The 27,142-nt window shown below is 45.1% G+C and overlaps 1 protein-coding gene across 1 annotated transcript in view; it reads left to right on the plus strand.

Moving 5' to 3' along the window:
- Positions 1-27,142, plus strand: part of UNC5D (unc-5 netrin receptor D) — a 102,151-nt gene that overhangs the window by 12,989 nt on the left and 62,020 nt on the right. Inside the window, exons 2-3 of the mRNA XM_058820078.1 lie at positions 24,347-24,404; positions 25,295-25,513. Coding sequence (XP_058676061.1) covers positions 24,347-24,404; positions 25,295-25,513 — 277 coding nt within the window. The remainder of the gene's footprint in view (positions 1-24,346; positions 24,405-25,294; positions 25,514-27,142) is intronic.

Consider the following 27,142-nt stretch of genomic DNA (forward strand, 5'->3'; position numbering starts at 1 on the left):
AGGAGAGGTGGAGCAAGGGCTCTGCTCATCCCTGCCAGGCTCTGTGTGACACAGGTGTCACATTGCTGCTGGGAGGGAACATTTTGTGTCTTCCACAGGAGGAGAGGGTTAATTTTCATTTAATTTTCACATAATTTTCATTTAATTTTCACTTAATTTTCATTTCATTTTTATTTAGTTTTCATTTAATTTTCAAATAATCTTTATTGAATTCTTATTTAATTTTTATTTAATTTTCATTTAGTTTTCAATTACTTTTCAATTAATTTTCATTTAATTTTCATTTAATTTTCATTTAATTTTTATTTTTTACTTAATTTTTATTTTATTTTGTATTTGATTTTCATTTAATTTTCATTCACTATTTCAAATTAATTTTTTAATTTTTCTTTAATTTTTCATTAATTTTAAATTAATTTTTATTTAATTTTTATTTTAATTTTTAATTTATTGTAATTTTACTTTGGTTTTAAATTGTGTGTTCGGGCTCTGGGAAGGTTCTGACAATTAGGGTAAATCTTCATCCCAGGGTTTGGGGTAAATCCTCATCCTGGATTTGGGGTAAATCCTCACCCCAGGGTTTGGATTAAACCCTCATCCTGGATTTTGGGGTAAATTCTCATTCCAGCTTTTGTGTTTGACATTTTTGTTTGGTTTGCTGGAGTTTTTTGGGTTTTTTTTTTTTTTTGTTTGTTTGTCTGTTTTCTTTTGTTTGGGTTTGAGGGTGGCTGCACATTAATTGACTTTTTTCCCTCCTGTAACATTGGCTCGTTAAGGCTGGCAAATGTCACATTTTGAGGCTGAATAATGCCTGGAACCAGGACGTTTTTGGTGCTGTTAAAGCTGGGAAATGTCACATTTTGATGGTGAATAATGGCTGGAAACAGACCAGGGGACAGAGAGGGACAATTTCCCAATTCCAGCCGATTTCAGCAGCTGGGCTGGGTTTGGGATCACCCAGCCCGGCTGGGCTGTGAGGAGATAAACCCTGGAGGGAGATTAAGGAGGGAGATTAAGGATGGAGATGTGCTCTGCTGCCCTTATCACCCCTCATTCCCAGCCTTTATCACTCAGGATTGAAGCTCATCCTCGAGGAGGAAAATTCTGGGATCAGTTTGGGCTGAGCCCATCTCTGTGTCTCCTGAGTGGGATTTGAAACACAAAACGAGCAAAACAGCGAGATTGCCAAAGCCCTCGGGTTTCTTGTGGAAGTTTTTTAGGTTTTATTTCTTAAAGCCAGGCCTGGTGTGTGGTTCTGGGGGGGCAGAGCTGAGGGGAATGCTGGAATTCCTTGGATGTGCCCAAATCCTGCATTTGTCTGGGCTGGTGCAGGCTCTGCTCTGCCCAGCCAGGGCTGGGGGAGATTTCCCATCTGTGCCTCTCCAGGGGGGTCAGCTCTGTGCTGTTCCCTCCCATCCCATGGGAATTTTTTATTTATTACATCTCAATTCCTTTAAAAGCACTCCATGGTCCTCATGAGCTGCTGGAACTTCAGAAATCCAGCGCAGGTTCATGGGGGATGTCAAACAAAATTCAGGGACTGCAAATGAACTTTAATTGTTGTGGATTCATGCAAATGATTTGTTATAAATGACAGCGAGCCAGCAAAACAAGGGGTTCCCCACCTATCCAACGGGAATTTTTATTTATTACCTCTCAGTTAATTGGGAAAACACTCCGTGGTCCTCATGAGCTGCTGGAGCTCCACGAATCCAGCACAGGTTCATGGGGGGATGTCACGGAAACTTCACGCACTCCAAATGAACTTTAATTGTCATGGATTCATGAAATTATTTGTTATAAATGACAGCGAGCCAGCAAAACAAGGGGTTCCTCACCTATCCAACGGGAATTTTTATTTATTGCATCTCAGTTAATTGGGAAAACACTCCGTGGTCCTCATGAGCTGCTGGAGCTCCACGAATCCAGCACAGGTTCATTGGGGGATGTCACAGAAACTTCAGGGACTCCAAATGAACTTTAATTGTTGTGGTTTCATAAAATTAACTGATATAAATAACAGTGAGTCAGAAAAGCAAGGGGTTCCCCACCTATCCAACGGGAATTTTTATTTATTACCTCTCAGTTCCTTTAAAAACATGAGTGCTGGAGCTCCACAAATCCAGCGCAGGTTCATGGGGGATGTCAAAGAAACTTCAGGGACTCCAAATGAACTTTAATTGTTGTGGATTCATAAAATTAATTGTTATAAATGACAGCGAGCCAGCAAAACAAGGGGTTCCCCACCTATCCAACGGGAATTTTTATTTATTACATCTCAGTTCCTTTAAAAACATGAGTGCTGGAGCTCCACAAATCCAGCACAGGTTCATGGGGGATGTCAAAGAAACTTCAGGAACTCCAAATGAACTTGAATCATTGTGGATTCATGCAAATGATTTGTTATAAATGACTGAGCCAGCAAAGCAAAGGGCTCCCCACCCATCCAGTGGGGATTTTTATTTATTATATCTCAGTTCCTTTAAAAACAGTCCGTGGTCCTCATGAGCTGCTGGAGCTCCACGAATCCAGCACAGGTTCATTGGGGGATGTCACAGAAACTTCAGGGACTCCAAATGAACTTTAATTGTTGTGGATTCATAAAATTAACTTATATAAATAACAGTGAGTCAGAAAAGCAAGGGGTTCCCCACCTATCCAACGGGAATTTTTGTTTATTGCATCTCAGTTAATTGGGAAAACACTCCGTGGTCCTCATGAGCTGCTGGAGCTCCACAAATCCAGCACAGGTTCATTGGGGGATGTCACAGAAACTTCACAGACTCCAAATGAGCTTTAATTGTTGTGGATTCATAAAATTAATTGTTATAAATGACAGCGAGCCAGCAAAACAAGGGGTCCCCACCTATCCAACAGGAATTTTTATTTATTACATCTGAGTTCCTTTAAAAACATGAGTGCTGGAGCTCCACAAATCCAGCGCAGGTTCATGGGGGATGTCACAGAAACTTCAGGAACTCCAAATGAACTTGAATCATTGTGGATTCATGGAAATTCTTTGTTATAAATAACAGTGAGGCAGCAAAGCAGGGAAGGAGTGCAGGAGATGCAGATGTCCCTGCTCACACCTTGGGATCATCCCCAGGGCTCTGCCCCAGCCCTGCCAGGGAGTGCAGAGCGTGTGAGGCGCTGATTAAAGCTGGGTGTTAATTGTGGATCCCGAGCAGGAGACAGGAGCCCTCAGCTGTCAGCTCCCAGCCCCTGGCATATGGTTCCATTAAGATAAAGGAACAAAAGGTAATTTACAGGAACAGATGGGCTTGAACTCTTTCTGGAGCTGCTGAATACTTTTTTTAATTTTTAATTTACGGTGACTCCACCACGCAGCATCGGAGCAGCTCCTCTGTCGTGTTCTTTTAGAATCCACCAACAGGGAAAATGTCTGTGAGGGATTCCCTGGGAGCTTTGTGTCTGCAGGGAGGGCCTGGCCAGGGCTGGAATTCTGCAAATGCTGGGAGTGGAAATCCTGCTGGAAAAGCCCCAAAGCCACCTCTGACAGCAGGGACGGGGCAGGAATTAGCTGAGGTTTTGCACCAAATCCCAGAGCAGGTTTGGGCTCCAAATCCCAGTGTCGCAGACATCTTTTATGGAAAATCCTTTCCTTAGGATTTTTCCTCCTGAGAAGCTGAGAGGCCTCAGGAATAAAATGTAAACAATGGTTATCTGCTGCTGTGGAATGCAACAGGTGGATCTCCTCCTCCTTCTATATAAAAATAGGATAATATTCTGTTCTAGACAAGTGTTAATACACAAACCATTGTTCAATTTGTCCTGACTTTTCTACTTCTTACATGATTTTTCTGCTGACCAATCTCATGGCGGCTGCTTAGCTCTAACCACAGTTCTGCTGTGTCTGAGCAGAACTTTCCCCAAACCCTCTGATTTTATGAACTGATAAAATCTGATTTTATGGATACCCACACCCAGTGCCTGGCTCTGGGACAGGGCATCAGCTGCTGCAGATCTGGGGGATTCCACTCTGGAATCTCCAGATCTTCACGGGGAGCAGCTAGAGCAGAAACTCTGGGATGTGATGGTGTTCACAGCGGTCTTAGGATGAGGGAAGAGACGAGGATCTGACTCCATGTTTCAGAAAGCTTGATTTATTATTTTATGATATATATTGTATTAAAACTATACTAAAAGAATAGAAGAAAGGATTTCATCAGAAGGCTGGCTAAGAATAGAGTAGCAAAGAATGAAAACAAAGGTTTGTGGCTTGGACAGAGAGTCTGAGCCAGCTGACTGTGATTGGCCATTAATTAGAAACAACCACATGAGACCAATCACAGATGCACTTGTTGCATTCCACAGCTGCAGATAATCATTGATCACATTTTGTTCCTGAAGCCTCTCAGCTTCTCTGGAGGGAAAATCCTAAGGAAAGGATTTTTCATGAAAAGATGTGTGTGACAATGATATATTAAAAGTATACTAAAGAAATAGAATAAAGGATTTCATCAGAAGGCTGGCAAGGAAAGAAGTGGAATGATAACAAAAGCTCGTGGCTCTCAGAGTCTGAGACATCTGAACTGTGATTGGCCATTAATTAGAAACACCCAACATGGGCCAATCACAAATCAAAAAAAAACCCACAAAACCAACCAACCCCACCCAGGAATTGTGTGGATAGTTTGGGAAATAATGGAAAGTTTCCCAACTGCTGTTGAGTTCATTGTGTTTTAGTTGGGCCCAGGAGAGCAGCCACCACCTCCTGCAGTTGATTATGCAAATGTGGATAAATATGTGAATACCTATTCCAACTTTTTATCCTCTGCAATCTAATGTCTCCCCTGACACAATACTCTCAAATTATCTTCAGTGAGTAATGACTTGCATTTAGCATTTTACACCAAACTGTCATATAGATCATTTTCTGTAATACTTTACATAAATTAGGAATCCTCCCCCGTGGAACGCGTGTGGCTGCCGGGAGAGGTTTTTTACAAGATTCAAAGTGCAAACAACACAATTCCGGTGTCATTTGGAAATCCGTGAAGTGGGGAACGTGGAGGTGACAGCGAATTACGGAGCCATCAGTCAGAGCCCTGCAGGCTTCCCCAAAATGGGATTTTTGCCTTTGGTGGCTCGGGGTCGTTATCCCGGTAATTGTTATCCTGATAATTGTTATCTGTTAATTGTTATCACAACAAGGCAACAGTTCTCGGGTTTCTGTGGTTGAAATGGCTCCTGAGGTGCTAGAAAGTCTTTTTTCCCAGCCCCACAACGAAAAAGTAAGTCAGGATTGGTCGGTTCTGCTTTTCAAGCTGTTTAATTTCTCTGATCTATTCCATTCTCTCTCTGCCCTGCTGAGATCTGTCCAGCAGGTCCGGTTGTGGCACAGTCCCTGCCCTTGGGGTGCTGTTGGCTTTTTATACTAAAAACTACGTGTGCTTTATTTACAATAATTTCCCAATACCCATCACCTATGTCAGACAGTCTGTCTCTACTCTAAACCAATCCAAAAGTGCCACCATCCCAGGAGAAGATGGAGGAGGAGAAGGAGAACAGGACACACCCAAATTCCTCAATTTTTCCTCTTGAACCCCCATTCTAAATCATCAAAATTCTACTGGGCACACTGGAGCTGCTGTACCGGGCAGGCTGGAAGTGCTGTACTGGGCACACTGGAGGTGATGGGAGCTGCTGTACTGGGCAGACTGGGGGTGATGTACTGGGCACGCTGGGGGTGTTGTACTGGGCAGACTGGGGGTGATGTACTGGGGAGACTGGGGGTGTTGTACTGGGCACACTGGGAGTGCTGTACTGGGGAGACTGGGGCTGATGTACTGGGCACACTGGGCACACTGGAAGTTGCTGTACTGGGCAGACTGGGAATGCTGGGAGGGGCTGTACTGGGCACACTGGGAGTGATGTACTGGGCACACTGGGAGATGCTGGGAGCTGCTGTACTGGGCACACTGGGAGTGCTGTACTGGGCAGACTGGAACTGCTGTACTGGGCACACTGGGAGTGCTGTACTGGGCAGACTGGGAGTGCTGGGAGCTGCTGTACTGGGCAGACTGGAGCTTCTGTACTGGGCAGACTGGGCACACTGGGGCTGCTGTACTGGGCACACTGGGAGATGCTGGGAGTTGCTGTACTGGGCACACTGGAGCTGCTGTACTGGGAAAACTGGAGCTGCTGTACTGGACACACTGGGAGTGCTGGGAGCTGCTGTACTGGGCACACTGGAGCTGCTGTACTGGGCAGACTGGAGGTGGTGGAGCTGCTGTACTGGGCAGACTGGAGCTGCTGTACTGGGCAGACTGGAGCTGCTGTACTGGGCAGACTGGAGGTGGTGGAGCTTTTGTACTGGGCACACTGGGGCTGTTGTACTGGGCACACTGGGAGATGCTGGGAGCTGCTGTACTGGGCACACTGGGAGTGCTGTACTGGGAAAACTGGGAGTGCTGTACTGGGCAGACTGGGGGTGATGTACTGGGCACACTGGGCGCACTGGGAGTTGCTGTACTGGGCACACTGGAGCTGCTGACGGGAGCGTTTTTGGGAACAGGACCCCACAGCCGGTATTTTCCCCCAAAGCTACTCAATGTGGCTGAATCATCTGTTCCTTTCATAGGCAGTGGGATTTTTGTTTCCTGTAATTCTCATTTTAGCAACTTCCCGTGCCAGCCTCGACTTTGCTGCTCATTTTCCCTGCCAGGATTCGCCTTGTGCTGAGCCTTGGACCTGCAGATTTGGAGTTTGGGGTTTGGGTTTGTGGTTTGGGATTTGGGGTTTAGGGTTTGTGGTTTAGGGTTTGAGATTTGGGGGTTGGGATCTGGGGTTTGGGGTTTAGGGATTGGGATTTGGGTTTGGGGTTTGGATTTGGGTTTGTTGTTTGGGGTTTGGGATTTGGTGTTTGGATTTGGGGTTGGGATTTGGGTTTGAGATTTAGGTTTGATGTTTGGTGTTTGGATTTGGGTTTGTGGTTTGGGGTTTGGTTTTGGGTTTGGGGTTTGTGGTTTGGGGTTTGGGTTTGAGGTTTGGTGTTTGGATTTGGGTTTGGGGTTTGGGGTTTGGTTTTGGGTTTGGGGTTTGGGTTTGAGGTTTGGTGTTTGGATTTGGGGTTTGAGCTTGGGCTTGGGGTTCAGGTTTGGGGCTTGGGGTTTGTGTTGGGGTTCGAGATTTGAGGTTTGAGGTTTGGGACCATGCCAGCCCCAGTTCTGAATTGCTCCAGGGTTGTTTTGTTCCAGGTGCCTCAGGGCTGGCCAGGAGGCAGCACAACCCACCTCGCTGTGCCTCACTTTGGCACTAATGAACATGAAAGGCAGCGATTGGCGCTGTCAGCGCTGTCCCTGTCCCCTGAGCGCTGTCCCGGCTGCAGGGGCGGTTTATGGCCACCAGCTCAGGTGACATTTCACAGGGACAATGCAGGGGCCATAAAAGGGGAGGTTTAGGGAACAAACACGGCCAGGGCGTCCAAACCCTCCCCAGGGCAGCCGTGTTTTGCTTTCCCTGTTTATGCGGCCACAGAGGAAGAGATAAAAATTTTATATTGCTTTTAACAAGAGATAAAAAATGCTGGCGGTGGGACTGCTGTCCAGGGGATGGGGGACAGGGAATGAGAGGGAAAATGGGAAAACAGGGAAAAGGGAATGAGAGGGAAAAGGGAAAAACAGGGAAAAGGGAAAAGCCAGGGGAAATGGAATGAGAAGGAAAAGGGAAGGACAGGGAAAAGGGAACAACTGGGAAAAGGGAATGACAGGGGAAAGGAAGTGAGAGGGAAAATGGAAAAAAACAGGGAAAAGGGAATGAGAGGGAAAAGGGGAAAACTGGGAAAAGGGAAAGTCAAGGAAAAGGGAACGAGAGGGAAAAGGGAAGGACAGGGAAAAGGGAATGAGAGAGGAAAGGGAAAAACAGGGAAAAGGGAATGAAGGGAAAATGGAAAAACAGGGGAAAGGGAATGGCAAGGAAAAGGGAATTACAGAGGAAATGGAAAAACAGGGAAAAGGGAATGAGAGGGGAAAACAGGGAAAAGGGAAAGTCAGGGAAAAGGGAATGAGATGAAAAAGGGAATGACTGCTGTCCAGGGCACAGGGGAAAGGGAATGAGAGGGAAAATGGAAAAACAGGGGAAAAAGAATGACAGGGGAAAGGGAAAAAGAGGGAAAGGAAATAACTGCTGTCCAGAGGACAGAAGAAAGGGAATGAGAAGGAAAAGAGAATGAGAGGGGAAAGGGAATGACAGCAGGGCACAGGGGAAAGGGAATAAGAGGGAAAAGGGAATGACAGGAGCTTCAGGTGCAGCCCCAGGGATCCTCTCCTGCAGTGGGAACAAGGTGATTTTATCCTGGAATTTATTCCTCCCCTGGAATAACCCCATTGTCCCTGTTTGTGTTTTATTCACCTCAGTCCTGGCCCAGGGATAATTTTTCTCTTTTTGTCCTGTTCCCTGTGCTGTGCTGATGGAGAAATTCCCCCACAAGGAATTGCCACCTCCACCCTCGAATTCCAAAGCAATGGTTAGGAATTCCAGGGTGGAAATTTTGGAATTCCAGGGTGGAATTTTTTGGAATTCCAGGTTGGAATTTTTTGGATTTTTTTTTTTATATTTTGGAATCTTTTTGAATTCCAGGTTGGAATTTTTCCACTGAAACCGTTGCTGCCCATTGTGGTTGTGGTGTTTAATTCCAGGAGAAAAAGGGATTTAATGTGCTCTGACAAAGCCAAAGTGCTGCTCCTCACCTCTGCCAAACACTGCAAGCTCCAGGCTTTGGGATTCACCAGAAATATTGGGTTCACCTGACCATGAATTGTTGCTTGGTTGGGCTTTTTGGGGTTTTCTTTGGGTTTTTTCCAAAGCTGGATCCGAGTTCTCCTGAAATGAACCTCTGACCAGAGAGTGCTTGGCAAACCCAACCTCTGAGCATCCTTTTTTCCTCTTTTTGCTTCATTTTATGACCAGATTTTATTAAATATTCACCCCCCAGCGTGCATTAGTTAAAAAGCAGATCAAGGGGGAGGTGGCCAGGACGGAAAATCCTCTCAGCCCTGCAGCAGAGCCCCTTCTCCTGCTTCACTCAGACACAGGAATTTCGTGGGGATTTTTGGTTGTTCTCCCCCTCGATATTATTCTTAATTAGCCCTCAAAACACGAGACAGAATGTGCCTGTTGAGGCTGAGCTCAGCCTAATTAACAGAGTATTGCACCAGATTCCAGCTATTATTGCACTGCTGCTGCTCCCCGTAGGACACACAGCCCCTGTTTGTGTAGTTAAGACTGGTTAAAACCACAAAAAGGGAATTCCAGAGTTTTCCAAGCCCTTTTAATGCTGCCAGAGGGGCAGCAGGGGGGTTTGAGCTGTGTCGCACCACGGAGCCTTTAACCCCAACAGAGTTAATTTATTTATTTTATATTTATTTTATTATTTGTTTTTATTATTTATTATTTATTTTATAGTTATTGAATTATTTTAAAATTTTGTTATTTACTTTTATTATTTATTTATTTTATTTTATATTTATCTTATTTATTTTTAATATTAACTGAGCTAATTTATTTATTTTATATTTATTTTATATTTATTTTATATTTATTTTATATTTATTTTATATTTATTTTATATTTATTTTATATTTATTTTATTATTTTTATTTATTTTCATTATTTATTTATTTTTATTATATTTATTTTACTTATTTATAATATAAATTAGTGGAGTTAATTTCTTTATTTTATATTCATTTTATTATTTTTTACTTTGTTATTATTTATTTTTATTATTTATTTATTTTCTTGTGCATTGAAGGGAACACCACTCATCCCGGCACGTGGGCAAGAGCAAAGACAATCTCATTTTTACCCTGAATGCGTCTCATTGGTACCTGTTGATTTCTCAAGATCCAGGATGAAAAATCAAAGGCACAGGTTTAAAAACATTTAAAATCCATGTTTTTGTGACTCTGTGCCAAGGTCTCAAATCAACCCTGCCAGGGTCTCGAGCCCTCCAGGGCAGCCAGAGCAATGTCCCGGGTTCTGACACAGAAACACCACCCAGGCTGTGCTTGCTGTGCTTTTAATTTGGTAAATAAATAAATTAACACCATTAATTAATAATATAAATAAAATAAATCAATATAAAATAAAATGAATAAATAATATTAAAAAATAAACAATTAAAAGAAACAATAAAATAAATATAAAATAAATACGTTAACTCACAAGAGGTGATGGAGTTTTGTGATGAAAAATGGCTTTAAAATGTCACAGCACTGCCCTGACGGGGCCTGATAATGTTAATGACACCCAGGGCTTGTTTTCTGAGCTTGTGTATTTAAGGGAACACCACTCATCCCAGCACGTGGGCAAGAGCAAAGACAATCTCATTTTTACCCCGAATGCGTCTCATTTGTACCTGTTGATTTCTCAAGATGCAGAATGAAAGATGCCTGCATGGAGTTGAAATGTTTTTATATCTCCTTAAAACTCTATAAACCACATGTTAAGCACACGTGAGATCTGTCACTGCCCCCTTCCTTGATGCTCTCAGATCTTTTTAGCGAGCCTTTTCTTATGGAAATGCAGATTATTATCTCCACGTTGTTTATCTCCTCCTCGTTTCCAAATCAACCCTTGCTGTAATTTAGGCTATTTCCTGCAGCTCGTGATTTCATAAATTCCTGTTCAGGCCCCGCTGTTCCCCGCAAGAGGAGATCAGAGCTGTCAGGCTTGACAAATAAATCTCCAAGCCCTGGAACAAAAGGGCCCCGAGTCCCCGAGCAGGCTGCGAGCGCGGGGTTAATAACGCTGCCAGAGGATGACTCAGGCGGCGGAGCAGGAACGAGTGATTTTATCATGCTGCAGATATGAAAAGGATATTGTTCACAGGGCACTGGAGCAGCGCTCCTGAATAATTCCCAGTTCTTCACAGCGACTTTGCTGGCAGATGAGCGGAGAGTGAGGGCAGAGCTGGGGCTGTTTGCTGCACCTTGAGGGGCTGGGACGTCCCAAAGGGGCTTCTCTCCCCTCCTAAAGCTGGAAATGGCTCAAAGGAACAGGTTGGGGTAGAGGGGATCGAGTTCCATCCAGGGGCAGCTCTGGGATGGGCTGAATGAGGGAGGGATGGATTGAGGATGGATGGATGGATGGATGGATGGATGGATGGATGGATGGATGGATGGATGGATGGATAATCAATGGATGGGAGCAGCTCTTTGGGATGAGTTCTTGGTGTTCCTGGGACACTCAGGGAGTGTCTGTGATGATTCCTGCTCAGCTGTCCGAGGCACAGCCCCAGTGACATTCTCAAGGCTCTTTAGGATCAGCTTCCATCCAGGGACAGTTCCGGGATGGGGTGAATGAGAGATGGATGGATGGATGGATGGATGGATGGATGGATGGATGGATGGATGGATGGGACCAGCTCTTTGGGATGAGTTCTTGGTGCTTCTGGGACACTCAGAGAGTGCCTGTGAGGATTCCTGCTCAGCAGCCTGTCCCTGTCCCAGGCATGGCCCCAGTGACATTCCCAAGGCTCTTCAGGGTCCGTTTCCATTCAGGGACAGGTCTGAGATGGGGTGAATGAGAGATGGATGAATGGATGGATCCATGGATGGGTGGATGGATGGATGGGACCAACTCTTTGGGATGAGTTCTTGGGGTTCCTGGGAGTGTCTGTGAGGGTTCCTGCTCAGCAGCCTGTCCCTGTCCAAGGCACAGCCCCGGTGACATTCCCAAGGCTCTTTAGGATCAATTGGCGTTCAGAAGTGAAATGGAACCCTCTCCACTTTGTTCAGAAGTGAGATGAAACCCTCTCCACTTTGTTCAGAAGTGAGATGAAACCCTCTCCACTTTGTTCAGAAGCGAGATGAAACCCTCTCCACTTTGTTCAGCAGTGAGATGAAACCCTCTGCACTTTGTTCTGCCTCAGAGCAAAGCCCGGGGATGCCTCTGTCTCTGCCAGGCTGTGTGAGCTGATGAGGACGGGCTTTGTACATTATTAATCACAAATTGTCACCGCTGCCGCTACTCTCTGTTCTCCACTCCCAACACGAAGCGTGGCACCGCGTGCTGCTCCTCCAGATCTTCTCCCAGGGGTGACAAACGCTGAGGAAGCAGCCCCAGAGCAGATTTGCTGCTTTGTTGGAGGTTTGTCTCCCCTGCATGTTCTGGGATTGCAGCGTCTGTGCCCTGCTGGGTCTCACTCAGGCATCCAGCTGGGAAGCAGCAGGAATTTGAAGTCTTCCAAGCAGGGAAACCTTGCAGGGATCCTGCTCCACCACAGCTGGGATGTGACAGTGTTCACAGGGGTTCTTGGAATGGGGAAGAGAAGAGGATCTGACTCCATGTTTCAGAAAGCTTGATTTGTTATTTTATGATCTATATTACATTAAAACTATACTAAAAGAATAGAAGAGAATGTTTCATCAGAAAGTTAGCTTCTGATGAAACCTTCATTAGAATAGAATAGAATAGAATAGAATAGAATAGAATAGAATAGAATAGAATAGAATAGCTAAAAATTATAACAAAAGCTTCTGTCTCGGATGGAGAGTACAAGATAGCTGGACTGTGATTGGCCATTTATATTTACAATATATTCTTGTCACAGTTATATTTTCTGTAAAATCTCTTTGTGGTGGTCCCAGGACGAGGGAAGAGATGAGGATTTTTCCTCCTGAGAAGCTGGGAGGCCTCAGGAACAAAATGTGAACAATGGTTATCTGCTGCTGTGGAATGCAACAGGTGCATCTGTGATTGGTCCCATGTGGTTGTTTCTAATTAATGGCTAATCACAGTCCAGCTGTCTCAGACTGTCTGGTCAGTCACAAAATTTTTTATCATTCCATTCCTTTCCTTTCAAGTCTTCTGATGAAAATTTTCTTCCATTCTTTTAGTATAGTTTTAATATATCCTTTAACATATTTTTAATAGAATATATATAATAAAATAATAAATCAGCCTTCTGAAACATGGAGCCAGGATTCTCATATCTTCCCTCATCCTGGGACCCCTGTGAACACCACCACAGTTGATAATTGTTTTTCCCATGGGTTAAAATCAAAGGCACAGGTGCTTTTGACTCCATGCCAGGGTCTTGAGCCACCTAGGGCAGCTGGAGGAATTTCCTGGGTTCCAAAAAATCTCCATAATTTTTGAATTGTTGGGGGGGGAAAAGCTGGGAGTGTTTTGGGATGTTATTGCTGCTTTTTGTTGTGAGAGCACAGAGGTGGCCGCTCACCGTCTCCCTGACCTGTTAGGGACAAAAAAAGAGCAGATTTTCATCAATTTTCCAGCTCTGGGTGCTATAAACCCCCCAACATTCAATCCCAAGGTCTGTATTCTGTATTTCTGAGCCATTCTGCCTTCAGTCTGTGGGCTGCATTTTGCCGCCTCTCCAGCCATCAGCCTCCACTCCCAAATTGGAATATTCCCGCTCCTAATGGCATGAAAACCCCTGCAAATGGGTGCTTGTTCAACATAAAAATTACCAGCAATTTGAGGCTAAGTCATGGAGGATGTAATGACTTGTATTACAAGGTTCAGGAAAATTGAAGTGTGAATTGGGATCTGAAGGGGCGGCTTTGTTCTCTGCCAGGAGTTCGGTCCTGAGCAGGACCTGAGGAAAAATCACTGCCCTCCCTTTCCCTTTTTTCTCAGAGCCTTTTATCTGCTGGAAAAGCTGTTTGGGTCGTGGTGTTCCCTTTTTCCCACGCAGAAAAGAAATTGGGGTTGTTAACTGAGTGATAGCAGGGGAAATTCTGATTTCATGGAGGCCCGAAAAGAAAAAGGAAAAGCAAAAATATTCCTTTAGAAATCAACCCAAAATCTCAAAGTTTCCTCCTGTCTTAGGGGACAAATGAGGCATTTTCAGGATGCTGGGCTGGCCTTTCCTGAAATGCTGAAGCGCAATGGGCTGGTGTTCCCTGATCCCAAAGGCAGGAATTTTTCCCATCAGCAAATGCTGGAGATCCCAGAGCTGGTGTCACCTGCAGGGCCCTTTCATGGAGATCTGGAACATTCTGTAAATGAATTTTGTAAAATTCCTAGAATTGTGTAAAATTCCTAAAAAAATTGGTGGTAAAAGCCTCGTAGGGATTCTATAAAAGATCAGAAAGTACAAAATTGAGTAAAATTTCTCGAAGCCAGGCTGGAAATGGGGAAGGGAAGCGGGGACAGCGGGAATGGCTTGGATTTGATGGGAGGTGGGGAAGGAGCTGTCCAAGGTATCCCTGAGGATCTCAGGGCAGGGAATGTGGCCGGGAAATGAGGAAATGAGGATCCTTTGGAATCCTTTGGGGTCCTTTGGTGCTGGCAGCGCCCGTCCCTCTGCAGAGCCACCAGCTGGAAATCTTTACCATGACAAAAGCGTCTCAACCAGCCTAAAATGCCCTTCAGCGTGAGAAGCAGCATGGAGCAGGATATGGAAAAGATTTCTCACAAAGTAGCTTGTGATTCAGATGGAAAATGTCAGGTTTTGAAAATTATTAATCTTTGTGCAGCACAAAACCGTCAGCTGTAGGGGCGGCGGGTGTGGGAGGTTCCTGCGGGAGAGCGTTTCCAAAAGGGGCTTTTTTGGGGGTTGTTTTTCTCGTTCCCTTTGTTTTTTTGGGGGGTTTCTTTTGTTCCTTTCCCCCCACGGGGGTGCTGAGTAAACAGGCAGCTGAGGCTGGTGATGGGGACAGCAGCAGAAGTGACAGGGAAGGGAGTGAGGTGGTGACAGCAGAGTCAGGGGAGCGTCACCAGCACGGGCTGTGATTCAGTGCACGGGGAAATGGGGTGGGGGAATGGGGAAAGGGTTGGGGAATGGGAAAACAGCTCCTGGGGGGTGGTTTGGAGTGGGAGAAATGGGACTGGGGTGGGGGATAATGGGAATGAGTTGGGGAATGGGAAAACAGCTCCTGGGGGGTGGTTTGGAGTGGGGGATAATGGGACTGGGGTGAGAGATAACGGGAACGAGTTGGGGAATCACAGAAATGGGAAAACAACTACTGGGGGATGGTTTAGGGTGGGAGAAATGGGAATGAGATTGGGGAATGGGAAAACAACTCCTGGAGGATGATTTGGGGTGGGAGAAAATCACAGAAATGGGAAAACAGCTCTTGGGGGATGGCTTGGAGTGGGAGAAATGGGATTGAGGTGGGGGATAATGGGAATGAGTTGGGAAATGGGAAAACAGCTCTTGGGGGATGGTTTGGGGTGGGAGAAATGGGACTGGGATGGGGGATAACAGGAATTGAATTGGGAAATGGGAAAACAGATCCCAAGGGATCGTTTGGGGTGGGAGAAAATCAGAGAAATGGGAAAACAGCTCCTGGGGGATGGTTTGGGGTGAATTTATCACAAAAATGGGAAAACAGCTCCTGAGGGATGGTTTGGGGTGGGTTTATCACTGACATGGGACTGGAGAGGTCTCAGGTGGCTCTGTCCTGCTCACCCTGGGCTGGCTTCAGGCAGGAAAAAAGGGGGAAAGTTCCAGAAAATCCCTTGTGGGAAGCCCTGGCTGTGAGGCTGTCCTGGGGTGGGCAGTGAGGTTTTCTCTCCCTTCCAAACCAGGGCATGGCAGGGCTGGGTAGGGTTGGTTTTGCTCTCCCATTTTTTGTGGGATATCTCATTGCTTTATCCAAAGTTACCTGAGTGCAAAGGGAAGGGTGAAACAAAAACTGCAAAATATTCTGAAATCTGGTCATGTCCTAGTGCAGAAAACAGCTGATGGGAGCTACAAACACCCATAAATCCAAGGCCTCGCAGGCTGTAAAAATATTATTTAATATTTAATTTTAATTGAGGTTGTATTTCAGGAAATATTTGTAGCAGAACACCCTGAAAAAGCACAAAAGGAGTAACCAGAACAGGCTGGGTGTGGAACCCAAAACTGCTCCAGTGCCTGGCTCCCCCTCCTTGTTTGCTGTGTTCAGCTGCTGCAAACACAACATTGAAATATTCCTTAAATGTCACTTGTTGCTCTGATGGAATTTACAGAGAGATCTGCAACATCTGTGGCTCAGTCTCTCTGCACGTGTAGAAAGCATCAATTAATTGGATTTTCCCTGTTGTCAGGGACATTGGACACTTCAAAAACTGGGCAGAAATCCCAAATTTGTTTTGTTAGGCAAAAACACTGTAAAATTTTACATCCCACACTTTATTGTTTAACTGCAGCTAAAGTTTGTTTCCCCAATCACAATGAAATAAAATTCCAGATGATGAAGATCCATCATTAAATTCAATTTGTGCAAAGTGCAACGAGGAGATTCCTGCCAATAGAGCCAGCACAGGATTTTACAGGAACTGCGAAATCTGAGTTCCAAATCTTCTCCTCTAAACTCCTGTTTAAATTCCAACACTGCATGTTGGAATTATGTCTATTAATACTTAATGGGCCCAATTTTCTCAGCAGTTCAGAGTCACCTGGAGGAGCCGCAGCATTGCTCAGTCCAGTTTTAATGAGCTCGTTGGGGATTTTGGGCTCAGTTGTTGAGAGTTGCTCTGTGATGTCTCACTCAGCCACTGAGTGTCCCTAAATTGTAATTCCCTCATTTATTTATTGCTGTGCTCTCAGCACTGGAATGAAGTTTTTGGAGCCTGGTTTCTCTCTCAGCCTGGCTGGAATGAAGCTGAATTTCTCTCTGAGCTCCTGTTGTGCTGGTTTTTTGTTGTTTTTTTCCAAATGAGCGTTTCCATATCGTTGTCTCAGTAATTAAGTTTAACTGAACCCAGATCTCATCAGAGACACAACTCTGGGAGCGAGGCAGGAATCAGCAGGTGAAACATGAAATTTGGAGGAGGAGAGGAGTTAATTTTGGTGGAGTTAATTTGGGCGGAGTTAATTTGGGTGGAGTGAATTTGGGTGGAGTTAATTTGGGCCGAGGTAATTTGGGTGGTGTTAATTTGGGTGGAATGAATTCAGGTGGAGTTAATTTGGGTGGAGGTAATTTGGGTGGTGTTAATTTGGGTGGAGTGAATTCAGGTGGAGTTAATTTGGGTGGAGGTAATTTGGGTGGTGTTAATTTGGGCGGAGTTAATTTAGGCGGAGTTAATTTGGGAAGAGTGAATCTGGGCGGAGTTAATTTGGGTGGTGTTAATTTAGGCGGAGTTAATTTGGGCAGAGTGAATTTGGGCGGAGTTAATTTGGGCGGAGTGAATTTGGGTGGAGTTAATTTGGGTGGTGTTAATTTGGGTGGAGTTAATTTGGGCAGAGTTAATTTGAGTCGTGCTAATTTGAGTCGTGCTAATTTGGGCAGAGTTAATTTGGGTGGTTCCCTCTTTGCCTTGCTCACCCATTTCTCCTGTTAGTCTGGAGCACTGGGACGAGTTTTTGATGTGAATTCAGCGGGCTCAGGGTGAGGTCTGTGCCCTCTGCTGGGCCATAAATTGCATTTTTGGTGGCTTTGGACAGAAATTTTCCTCTCAGGGTTCCTGTCTGGAATTGCTGAGGGCAGCAGGTCAGGTCAGGCACTCAGAAAAGTCTGATTCTCCTCACACACCCCATGCTGGGACACTTTTATTTCCAAATCCATCTCTTTGGGGTGCTGGAGGATCCTTCATCCCTTTAAAGATTTATATTGCTCCAAGGGAAAAAAAAAATCTAGATGTTAAATAAATGTATTTATTCTTCAAGTTTGTAACCCACTTAATATTTAATAAATGTAATACATCATTTTTATAAATAAGTGTGGCTGGGATATAAATAAATTGAGGAAGCCGAAGGGATTGCAATAGGATGCACATTCATCATCTCTGTGGCACAGGAAGGGTCAGCAATGTTTTATCAACAAATTAATCCTTGCTGGGGAAAATAAATGCCCTCCCCTCGTGCAGCCACCAGGGGTGGGGTGGTTGGTGGGAATTCCTTTCATAAATTCCACAAAATTGGAAGTTGATTAAATGGGTCTGACATTCTCAGAATCATTTTGAGAGAATCAGAGGAGAATGAGGGCTGGAGTTGGTGGGTAAAGGTGGGATTGATAAACTCCCTTCTCTTTTCGGGGAACAAAGGGGAGAGTGAGGGGGGCCAGGGCAACAGGGATTGAGGGCTGGATTTGGGGAGAGGAGACGGGAAAGGAGGAGAGGAGGATTGGAGAAAGGAAGAGAAGGAGGAGGCGAGGATTGGGAAAATGGGAGAGGAAGAGGAAATGAGGATTGGGGAAAGGCAGGAAAAGAGGAGATGAGGACTGGGAAGTGGGAGAGGAGGCGGAGATGAAGATGGGGGAAAGAAGGAGGTGAGGACTGGGGAAATGGCAGAGAAGGAGGAGATGAGGATTGTGGAAAGGTAGGAAAGGAGGATTGGGGAAATGCAGAGAAGGAGAAGGTAGGGACAGGGAAAGGCAGGAAAGGAGGAGATCATGATTGGGTAAAGGAGGAAATGAGGATTGGGGAAATGGCAGAGGAGGAGGGGAGATGAGGATTGGGGAAAGCAGGAGATGAGTGTCGCCCCAGCTGTGCTCAGTTTGTGCTCACTGTCCCCAGATGTGCTCAGTGTCCCCAAAACCCCGCCATGATCCAGCAGCAGAGGTGACAGCCTCGAGTGCCCCAGCCTGGCACTCAGCAGCACAAATGAGATTTTTAACTCCCAGCTAAGAGGGGTTTGTGCCTGAAGATCCCCGGCTCGCTGCTGGGGGATTTGCTTTTCCTTTTTAAAGTCCAGATTTATTTCCACAACTCACTGCACGTTCAGTTTTTTGGAGTTTTCACTGCGGAAAATTGCCGGGAGGGATGGATTTTGTCTTTCTCAGCTGGCAGAACAATTTTCCACCTGTCGCCCAAATATTTGATGGGAAGGATTAGGGCAGAGCCACTGGGAGTTCATCCTTTATATCCCTGGGAAGCAGCAGGGTCTGGAGGAGTTAATGTGGGATATCAGGGGGGAGATGGAGCTGCAGCACTTGTGGATCGCAGAGTGGGCTGGCAATGCTCAAATTTTGGGAACACAGGAATGAGCTGGGCTGGGAATTTGGGAGTGACAGGATCACAGGAATGAGCTGGGATGGGGATTTGGAAACACAGGGATGAGCTGGGCTGGGAATTTCAGAACACAGGAATGAGCTGGGCTGAGAATTTGGGAGTTTTGGCAACACAGGAATGAGCTGGGCTGGGAATTTGTAAGTGACAGGAATACAGGGATGAGCTGGGATGGGGATTTGGGAGTTTTGGAAACACTGGAATGAGCTGGGCTGGGAATTTGGGAGTTTTAGGAACATGGGGATGAGCTGGACTGGGAATTGAGGTACACAGGGATTACCTGGGCTGGGAATTTGGGAGTAATGGGAACACAGGAAGGAGCTGGGCTGCGAATTTGGAAGTGACAGGAATACAGGGATGAACTGGGATGGGGATTTGGGAGTTTTGGAAACACCGGAGTGAGCTGGTCTGGGAGCTTGGAAGTGATGGAAACACAGGGATGAGGTGGGCTGGGAATTCTGGAATGATGGACACATGGGGATAAGCTGGGCTGGGAATTCTGGAATTTTGGGAACACAGGAATGAGCTGGGCTGGGAATTTAGGAGTTTGGGAACACAGGGATAAGCTGGGCTGGGATTTTACAGATCCCTGGGTCCCCACCAGAGCTCCCTGAGGAGCACCTGCCCCTGGAAGTGCTGGGTTTGCTGAGGGTTTCATTGATCTGTGGAGGATTCACAGATTTATTGGAAATTCATTGATTTATTGAGAATTCATTGATTTATTGAGAGTTCACTGATTGAGGAATTGTAAATGTATTGAGGGCTCATTGATTTACTGTGAGTTTGTTGATTTATTGAAGGTTTCGTTGATTTATTGAGGGGTTCATTGATTAATTGAGAGGTTCACTGATTAATTGAGGGGTTCACTGATTAATTGAGGGTTCATTCATTTATTGAAGGTTCACCAGTTTATTGAGGATTCTTCCTCACAGGGAAAACATCAATATCCAGTAAAAAACCCACTGTATTGTTGAGCAGAGGCATTTAAAGTTCATTAATAAGCTAAATCTGGCTTTGGGCTATACAGCAGCCAGGAAAAATGAGGAATTCTGCTAAAAGCATTGAAAAAAATCAGGAATAGATTGGAGATGAGCGAGCTGGTGTGGTGGAAGGGTCCCTGCAGGGATGGGATGGGATGGGATGGGATGGGATGGGATGGGATGGGATGGGATGGGATGGGATGGGATTTGTTCCTGGCCCTCCCATTTAGGTTTTGCTAAATCCCCTGTCTGGGGGCCTCAGTAAATCAGGACAAACAACAGAGCCAATCAAAGATTTCCCAGTCCTTGGTGAACAACAAAATCTGCCATTTCCACCCATTTCTGAGCGCTTTCCAAAAAACCCCCAGTGCGTGGGGGCCGGGGTCATCTGATGAAGCAAATGTAGGCAAATTTCACTGAGCTGCTTTCCTGACTGAATAATGACTCCAATTTCAGCATGGAAACGGTTCCAGGCAGGAGGAAATGCTCTATTCTGGAACCGGATTTTCATTTTTCCATCCCCTGGCAAAGCTGACGCTTGGGTTTGTTTGGTGCTGGAGGAAATCCGGGCTGGAGAGGGTTAAAGTCCAGCAGGGATCGGGGTGGGAGGAATGGGAATATTTGGAATATTGGTCAACTCCAGTTGGGTTTCTGCTCCTGAATGGATCTGTCCAAAGGAGGTGTTGGGATGGTTCCAGCTGGGAAAAGGATTTTTCCTTCTGGACTGGGGCAGAAAACATCCAAAAAGCATCCAGAATACATCCAAAAACATCAAAAAATCATCCAAAAAATCTAAAAAGCATCCAAAATCATTCAAAAAGCATCCAAAAAGAATCCAAAAAGCATCCCAAAAAATATAGAAAAAAATCCAAAAAGCATCCAGAAACATCCAAAACATCCAAAAACCATCCAAAAAAACCAACAGAATAGCCCAGTGCTGCTGGCAGGATTTATAAATTCAGGAAAAAGGAGGCAAAGGGGAAGGAATTCCTGAGCAGGACAAGGAGGCTGGAGGGAACTGGGAATATTTTTAGGTGGGAATGGTTCCTGTGTCCCTGCAGGAGGAATTGCTTCAGGGCAGTCCCATAAATCAGGGAAATCCGAAACCCTTGGCAGAGAGAGGGAAAATCCCAAAACTCAGGCAGAGAGAGGGAAATCCCAAGTCCCAAATCCTGGGCAGAGAGAGAAATCCCAAACCCCAGATAGAGGGAAATCCCAAGTCCCAAATCCTGGGCAGAGAGAGGGAAAATCCCAACCCCCAGATAGAGGGAAATCCCAAATTCCAAATCCTGGGCAGAGAGAGGGAAAATCCCAACCCCAGATAGAGGGAAATCCCAAATCCCAAATCCCAAATCCCAAATCCCATGCAGAGAGGGAAAAGAGCTCCCTCTGATTCCTCTGCTGGATCAGAGAGGGGAATTCAGCCCCGTTTGGGACTTTCAGAGCTTTGTTTTTCTGGCACCACAAAGTGGAAGAGAAGTTGTGTTTGGACACTTGGGAAAAGTCTCTGCACAATTTATTGCCAGATTTATTTGCTTTTATCATGAGTTACTTGGTTTGTTGGGAACACTTTAACTTTTGGGTTGGTTTTTTAATGTAAAAAGAATAATGCTGCTCACTTTTAATAATTCTTAATTTGAAAAACAAAAAAGATATTTCAGAACCCACAGCTTTTCACTGGTTTAAGATCTCATTTTAACATCTAAATTATCCTAATCAGTTTTGAAATACTGACTCATCCCTGCCTGCTGCTGTCCACATCTCCTAATGTGTTCTGACAGCAGCAGTGTGTTTATTTCAGAGAAGAATTTAATGTTTGGTCCTAACTTTCTTTTTTTTTTCTTTCCCCTCCTCTCTTTTTCATTTCTATTATTGTCATAAAAAGATTTAAAGTCCCTTTTGGCCTCGCGTGCAGAGCATAAAACACAAAACCCTTCCTGAAAGGTAATTTTCCAGGAATGAAACCCACTAGAATTGTGTGTCAGGCTTTGCTCTTCAGTTTTGCTGCTACAAAACTGATTTTTTTTTATATTTCTAAAGGGCTTGAATCCCAAAAATTGACGTGGAAAATCTCAGGGATTTTCAATCAGCTCAGGGGGAATGAGAATTCTGAGTTAGGGCACAATAGAGGTGATCACAAGAGGAAGAGGTAAAATCCTGAGGATTAAGGGCATTTTGGGAGAGGCTCCTGCAGGTAAATGGGGAAATGTTATAGGAATAAATAATTAATAATAAATAATAATTAATGTTACAGGAATAAATAATATCCTCCACCTAAGCAGGGATGTCCTGCAAGCAGGAATTCAGGCAATTCCAGGTGTAAACCACAGAAATATCTGTGTGAGTGTGAGGGGAATGGGGAAATGTTAAAGGAATAAATACTTATTAATAAATAATAATTAATAAGTAAATAATGTTACAGGAATAAATAATATCCTCCACCTGAGAAGGGATGTCCTGCAAGCAGGAATTCAAGTGAAAACCACAGAAATATCTGTGTGAGTGTGAGGGGATAGGAAATCATTCCTGCTTTTGTGTTTTGTGTGTGCTGCTTGGATTTCCAAAGGAAAAGATTCACCTGGGTTTACTTGGCCAGATTCCCAAAGGAAAGTGCCAAAGGGAAAAGATGAACCTGAGTTTACCTGGTTGGATTTCCAAAGGAAAATGCTGAAGGGAAAAGATGAACCTGAGTTTACCTGGTTGGATTTCCAAAGGAAAATGCTGAAGGGAAAAGATGAACCTGAGTTTACCTGGTTGGATTTCCAAAGGAAAATGCTGAAGGGAAAAGATGAACCTGGGTTTACCTGGGCATGTGCTGCTTTGTTCTTCCAAGTTCTCCTAAGCCTTCTGATTTTCACATTCTTGTAACAAACTTTCTCACGCGTTTTTATGTAAATAATTATTATTTTACATTCTCTTCTGGAGGAGGAGAAATTAGATGGACTGTTGGTTTGTCCAGTGTCATTGGAGAGATGGCACTGTCACCCTCCAATCCACTGTCACTTTTGAAAGTTTATAATTGTTGGAGTCAGAAATTAAACTTCCCTTCTTCTTTTTACCTTGGAAGTTCCAGTGTCTGCATTGTTTTATTTTGTGCCCTATGTGAGAGGTTTTCATGGGGAGGGAGCCACTCCCAGCCTCAAAATCTCCCTGACACCCAAAAAAAAAAAAATCCAGATCACACATTCCAGACGCAACCTGCCAGGAGAAATCTGCCCTGGGTTTTGTGGGGCTGGGATTTCCTCCTCCGTGCCTTGCCCTAAATAGCAAATTCAGTGGAATAACTCGGGGTCACTGGGAGTTCTCCAGCTGGGGGATCCTCACGGGCTCGGCTGCTGCTCCCCCTCCACTCCAGAGCTGCTGGAGCCACGGTGGGAGCCTGGGAGTTCCCAGCATCTCCAAAATCTGACAATAGTTTTGTTCTTTCTTACAAAACTCGGACTGAATAAAGCCTGAAGGGATTTAGATTGACAAGATGGAAATTGGCATCAGCTTTAGGGAGTAAAACACTGGAAGTTGTGATGGTGTTTCGTTGTGATGGTGTTTCGTTGTGAAAGCACTCTGGGAAGGGGCTGAAAGCATTGCAGTGGTTTGAGGGTGGCTGTGATTTCCCAGCACAGCTCAGAGAGTGTTTGCACACACAGAGCTCCGTGCTGAGGGACAGCTCCCAGGATTTATTAGAAATAAAAGGATGCTCTCGTTCTTCTGTCACCTCCTAGACATGGGAATGTGGTGTTTGTGAAGTCCCCAGGAGGAGGTGAGAGATGAGAATCTGACTCCAAGTTCTCAGAAGGCTGATTTATTATTTTATGCTATGTTATGTTATAAATATTATATTATATTATATTATATTATATTATATTATATTATATTATTTTATTATATTATATTATATTATATTATATTATATTATATTATATTATATTATATTATATTATATTATATTATATATATCATATCATATCATATTATGCCATACTAACATTATACTAAAGAAAGAGACAGGATACATCAGAAAACTTAACAATGAAAACTCATGACTGACTCCCCAGTCAGACACAGCTGATGGTGATTGGTCATTAATTAAAAACAATTCACATGGAACCAATCAAGCACTCATCTGTTGGTAAACAATGTCCAAGCCACATTCCAAAGCAGCCAAACACAGGAGAAGCAAATCAGATAATTATTGATTTCATTTTTCTCTGAGGCTTCCCAGCTTCCCAGGAGAAAATCCTGGGTGAAGGGGATTTTTCGGAAAACATCACGGTGACAATTTAGGGGTTCAGTTTTCCTTCACAGCACCACAACTTCCCTCTCATCTGCCTCAATTTCGTTGCTCTGGGTTCCATCATCTCCTGGTGCTGTTCCCTCCCAGCTCCCTCCATCCCCACCCTGTCCTGTTCTCCCCCTGGCTCTGCTCTCTGCTCTCCCTGCAGGAATCAATCCCTCCTCACCCACACTCGTCGCTTTCCTCTGAATTTCCGCCAAAAACCGGCAAAGTGCTGAAATGAATTCAGCACCGCCAGAGATCAATGGGAATTTCCTGGGTTTGACAGCAGCAACGAGGGTTGGACAGGGTGGGAGCTGTTCCAAAGGCAAAGCCTCTGCTCCAGGGCCTCGGGAATTCGGGAATTGAGGGACCTGGGAATTGAGCCCTGATGGCAGCTGAGGATGTGGAGAAGGGCTGAACCCCCAGGTCCCCACCTGTTTTCTGGTGGTTTTGGGGCTGTTTTGTGGCATTTGGCAGCCCTTACACTTCAATATTTGATTTTTTTTTCTCTCTGTGTGTGCATGTCCTTTCAAAGCCCAACCAGGCAGCTCTGCAAGTGGTCCGGGAGTAAAACCAATCCTAAAAAAAACTGGAGTAAAATCAATCCTACATAAAACCTGGAGTAAAACTGATCCTAAATAAAACCCAGAGTAAAACCGATCCTAAGAAAAGCCAATCCTAAATAAAACACAGAGTAAAACTGATCCTAAATGCAACCAAGAGGAAAACTGATCCTAAATAAAACCTGGAGTAAAACTGATCCTAAATAAAACCCAGAGTAAAACCGATCCTAAGAAAAACCAATCCTAAATAAAACTCAGAGTAAAACTGATCCTAAATACAACCAAGAGGAAAACTGATCCTAAATAAAACTCGGAGTAAAACCCATCCTAAATAAAACCCAGAGTAAAACGGATCTTAAATAAAACCCAGAGTAAAACCGTTTTGGAGGAAAACCAATCCTAAATAAAACTCAGAATAAAACCGATCTGAAATCAAACCCAGAGGAAAACCCATCCTAAATGAACCCCAAAGTTGATTTTCCCCTCCAGCAATAAAACGAGATGCTAGAAGAACCATGAAAAATGGGATTTTTCCTCTGTTTGCCTTTCAGGACATGAGAACAGCGAGGCCCTGCCCGAGTCCCTGCCCTCGGCGCCGGGGACCCTGCCCCATTTCCTGGAGGAGCCCGACGATTCCTACATCATCAAGAGCAACCCCATCGTGCTGCGGTGCAGGGCCGTGCCCGCCATGCAGATCTTCTTCAAGTGCAACGGCGAGTGGGTGCACCAGAACGAGCACGTGTCCCACGAGAGCCTGGACGAGGCCACAGGTGAGCAGGGGCTGTTCTCAGGTGAGCAGGAGCCACTCCTGGGTGAGCAGGAGCCACTCCCAGGTGAGCAAGATCTGCCCCTAGGTGAGCAAAAAGTGCTCCCAGGTGAGCAGGAGATGCCCCTAAGTGAGCAGGAGCTGCTCCTGGGACAGAGGAGCTGACCCCAGGTGGGCAGGAGCTGTCCCAGGTGAGCAGGAGCTGCCCCAAGTTACCAAGAGGTGCCCCAAGTGAGCAGGAGCTGGGAATAGGGAAACTCATTTTTGTCGGATTCCTGCTGGGTTGGAAACTGGGGTTCCCCACAGCCCCATTTTTTGTGGGATTCCTGCTGAATCTGCCCTCAGCCCCAGTTTTTATGGGATTTTTGTGGGGTTGGAGCCTGGGGTTCCCGCCAGTCCCAGTTCTTATGGAATTCCTGCTGGATTGAACCCTGGAATTTCCCCCAAGCCCCAGTTTTTGGGGGATTCCTACTGGGTTTGCCCCCAGCCCCAGTTTTCATTGGATTCCTGCTGGGTTGAACCCTGGAGTTTCCCCCCAGCCCCAGTTCTTATTGGATTTTTTGGGGGGTTGGATGTCGGAGTTTGCCCCCAGCCCCAGTTTTTATGGCATTTTTATTAGGTTGGACCCTGGGGTTTGCCCCCAGCCTTTATAGAATTCCTGATGCGTTGGACCACAGAGTTTGCCCCCAGCCCCAGTTTTTGTGGGATTCCTTTGGGTTTGCCCCCAGCCCCAGTTTTTGTGTGATTCCTTTGGGTTTGCCCCTAGCCCCGGTTTCTATGAGATTTTTGTTGGGTTGGACCCTGGGGTTTGCCCCCAGCCCCAGTTTTTGTGTGATTCCTTTGGGTTTGCCCATAGCCCCAGTTTTTATGGGATTCCTGCTGGGTTTGCCCTCAGCCCCAGTTTTTATAGGATTCATGCTGTGTTGGATCCTGGGGTTTGCCCTCAGCCCCAGTTTTTGGGGAATTCCTGCTGGGTTTGCCCCCAGCCCCAGTTTTTATGGGATTTTTGTTGGGTTGAACACTGGGGTTTGCCCCCAGCCCCAGCCAGGGCAGGAACTGGGGTGGGAATAACCCGAGCAGGAGAAATCCACAGCACCCAGAGCGTGTGGAAGAGAAGAGAAGGAGAAGGGAGAGGTTTGGGAGCGATCAGGAGATTTTATCAGCTCCGAGCGGAGCCTGCAGCTCCTCTCATTTAGTTGATAAGTATTGCAGACCAATTTGTTGCTGTGGCTCCACAATTCTGGTTGTTATTGCTTTCTCCCCTCTCCCCTCCCAACATTGCTAGGCAACCCCCAGCCTTGGCAGCAGCGCTCTGTGTACAACACCTTCTCCAGCAACACAAGAAATTCCTTTTTTAGAGGCAAAAATGCCATTTAAAAAGAAGTTACACCTCTTAAAGTAGTGCTTGGCATTCTTTTGAAGTGACACATTCTGAAGAAGTTTCGTATTAGAGGGTTTTTTTTTTTTTGTAAATGCTAATCTGAATGAATTTTAATTTTTGCAGTTACCTTTTCAGAAATAATTTAATAGGCGTAACCTTTACTTCTAAAGGCACTGCTGAATCAATATGGGAGAAATGTCGTCCCTAAAAGCTTTCCTTCCATATGGTTACAGCAAATCTCTCTGTGAGTGC

This window comes from Ammospiza caudacuta, chromosome 26 (genome assembly GCF_027887145.1).
Source record: "Ammospiza caudacuta isolate bAmmCau1 chromosome 26, bAmmCau1.pri, whole genome shotgun sequence".
NCBI lineage: Eukaryota > Metazoa > Chordata > Aves > Passeriformes > Passerellidae > Ammospiza > Ammospiza caudacuta.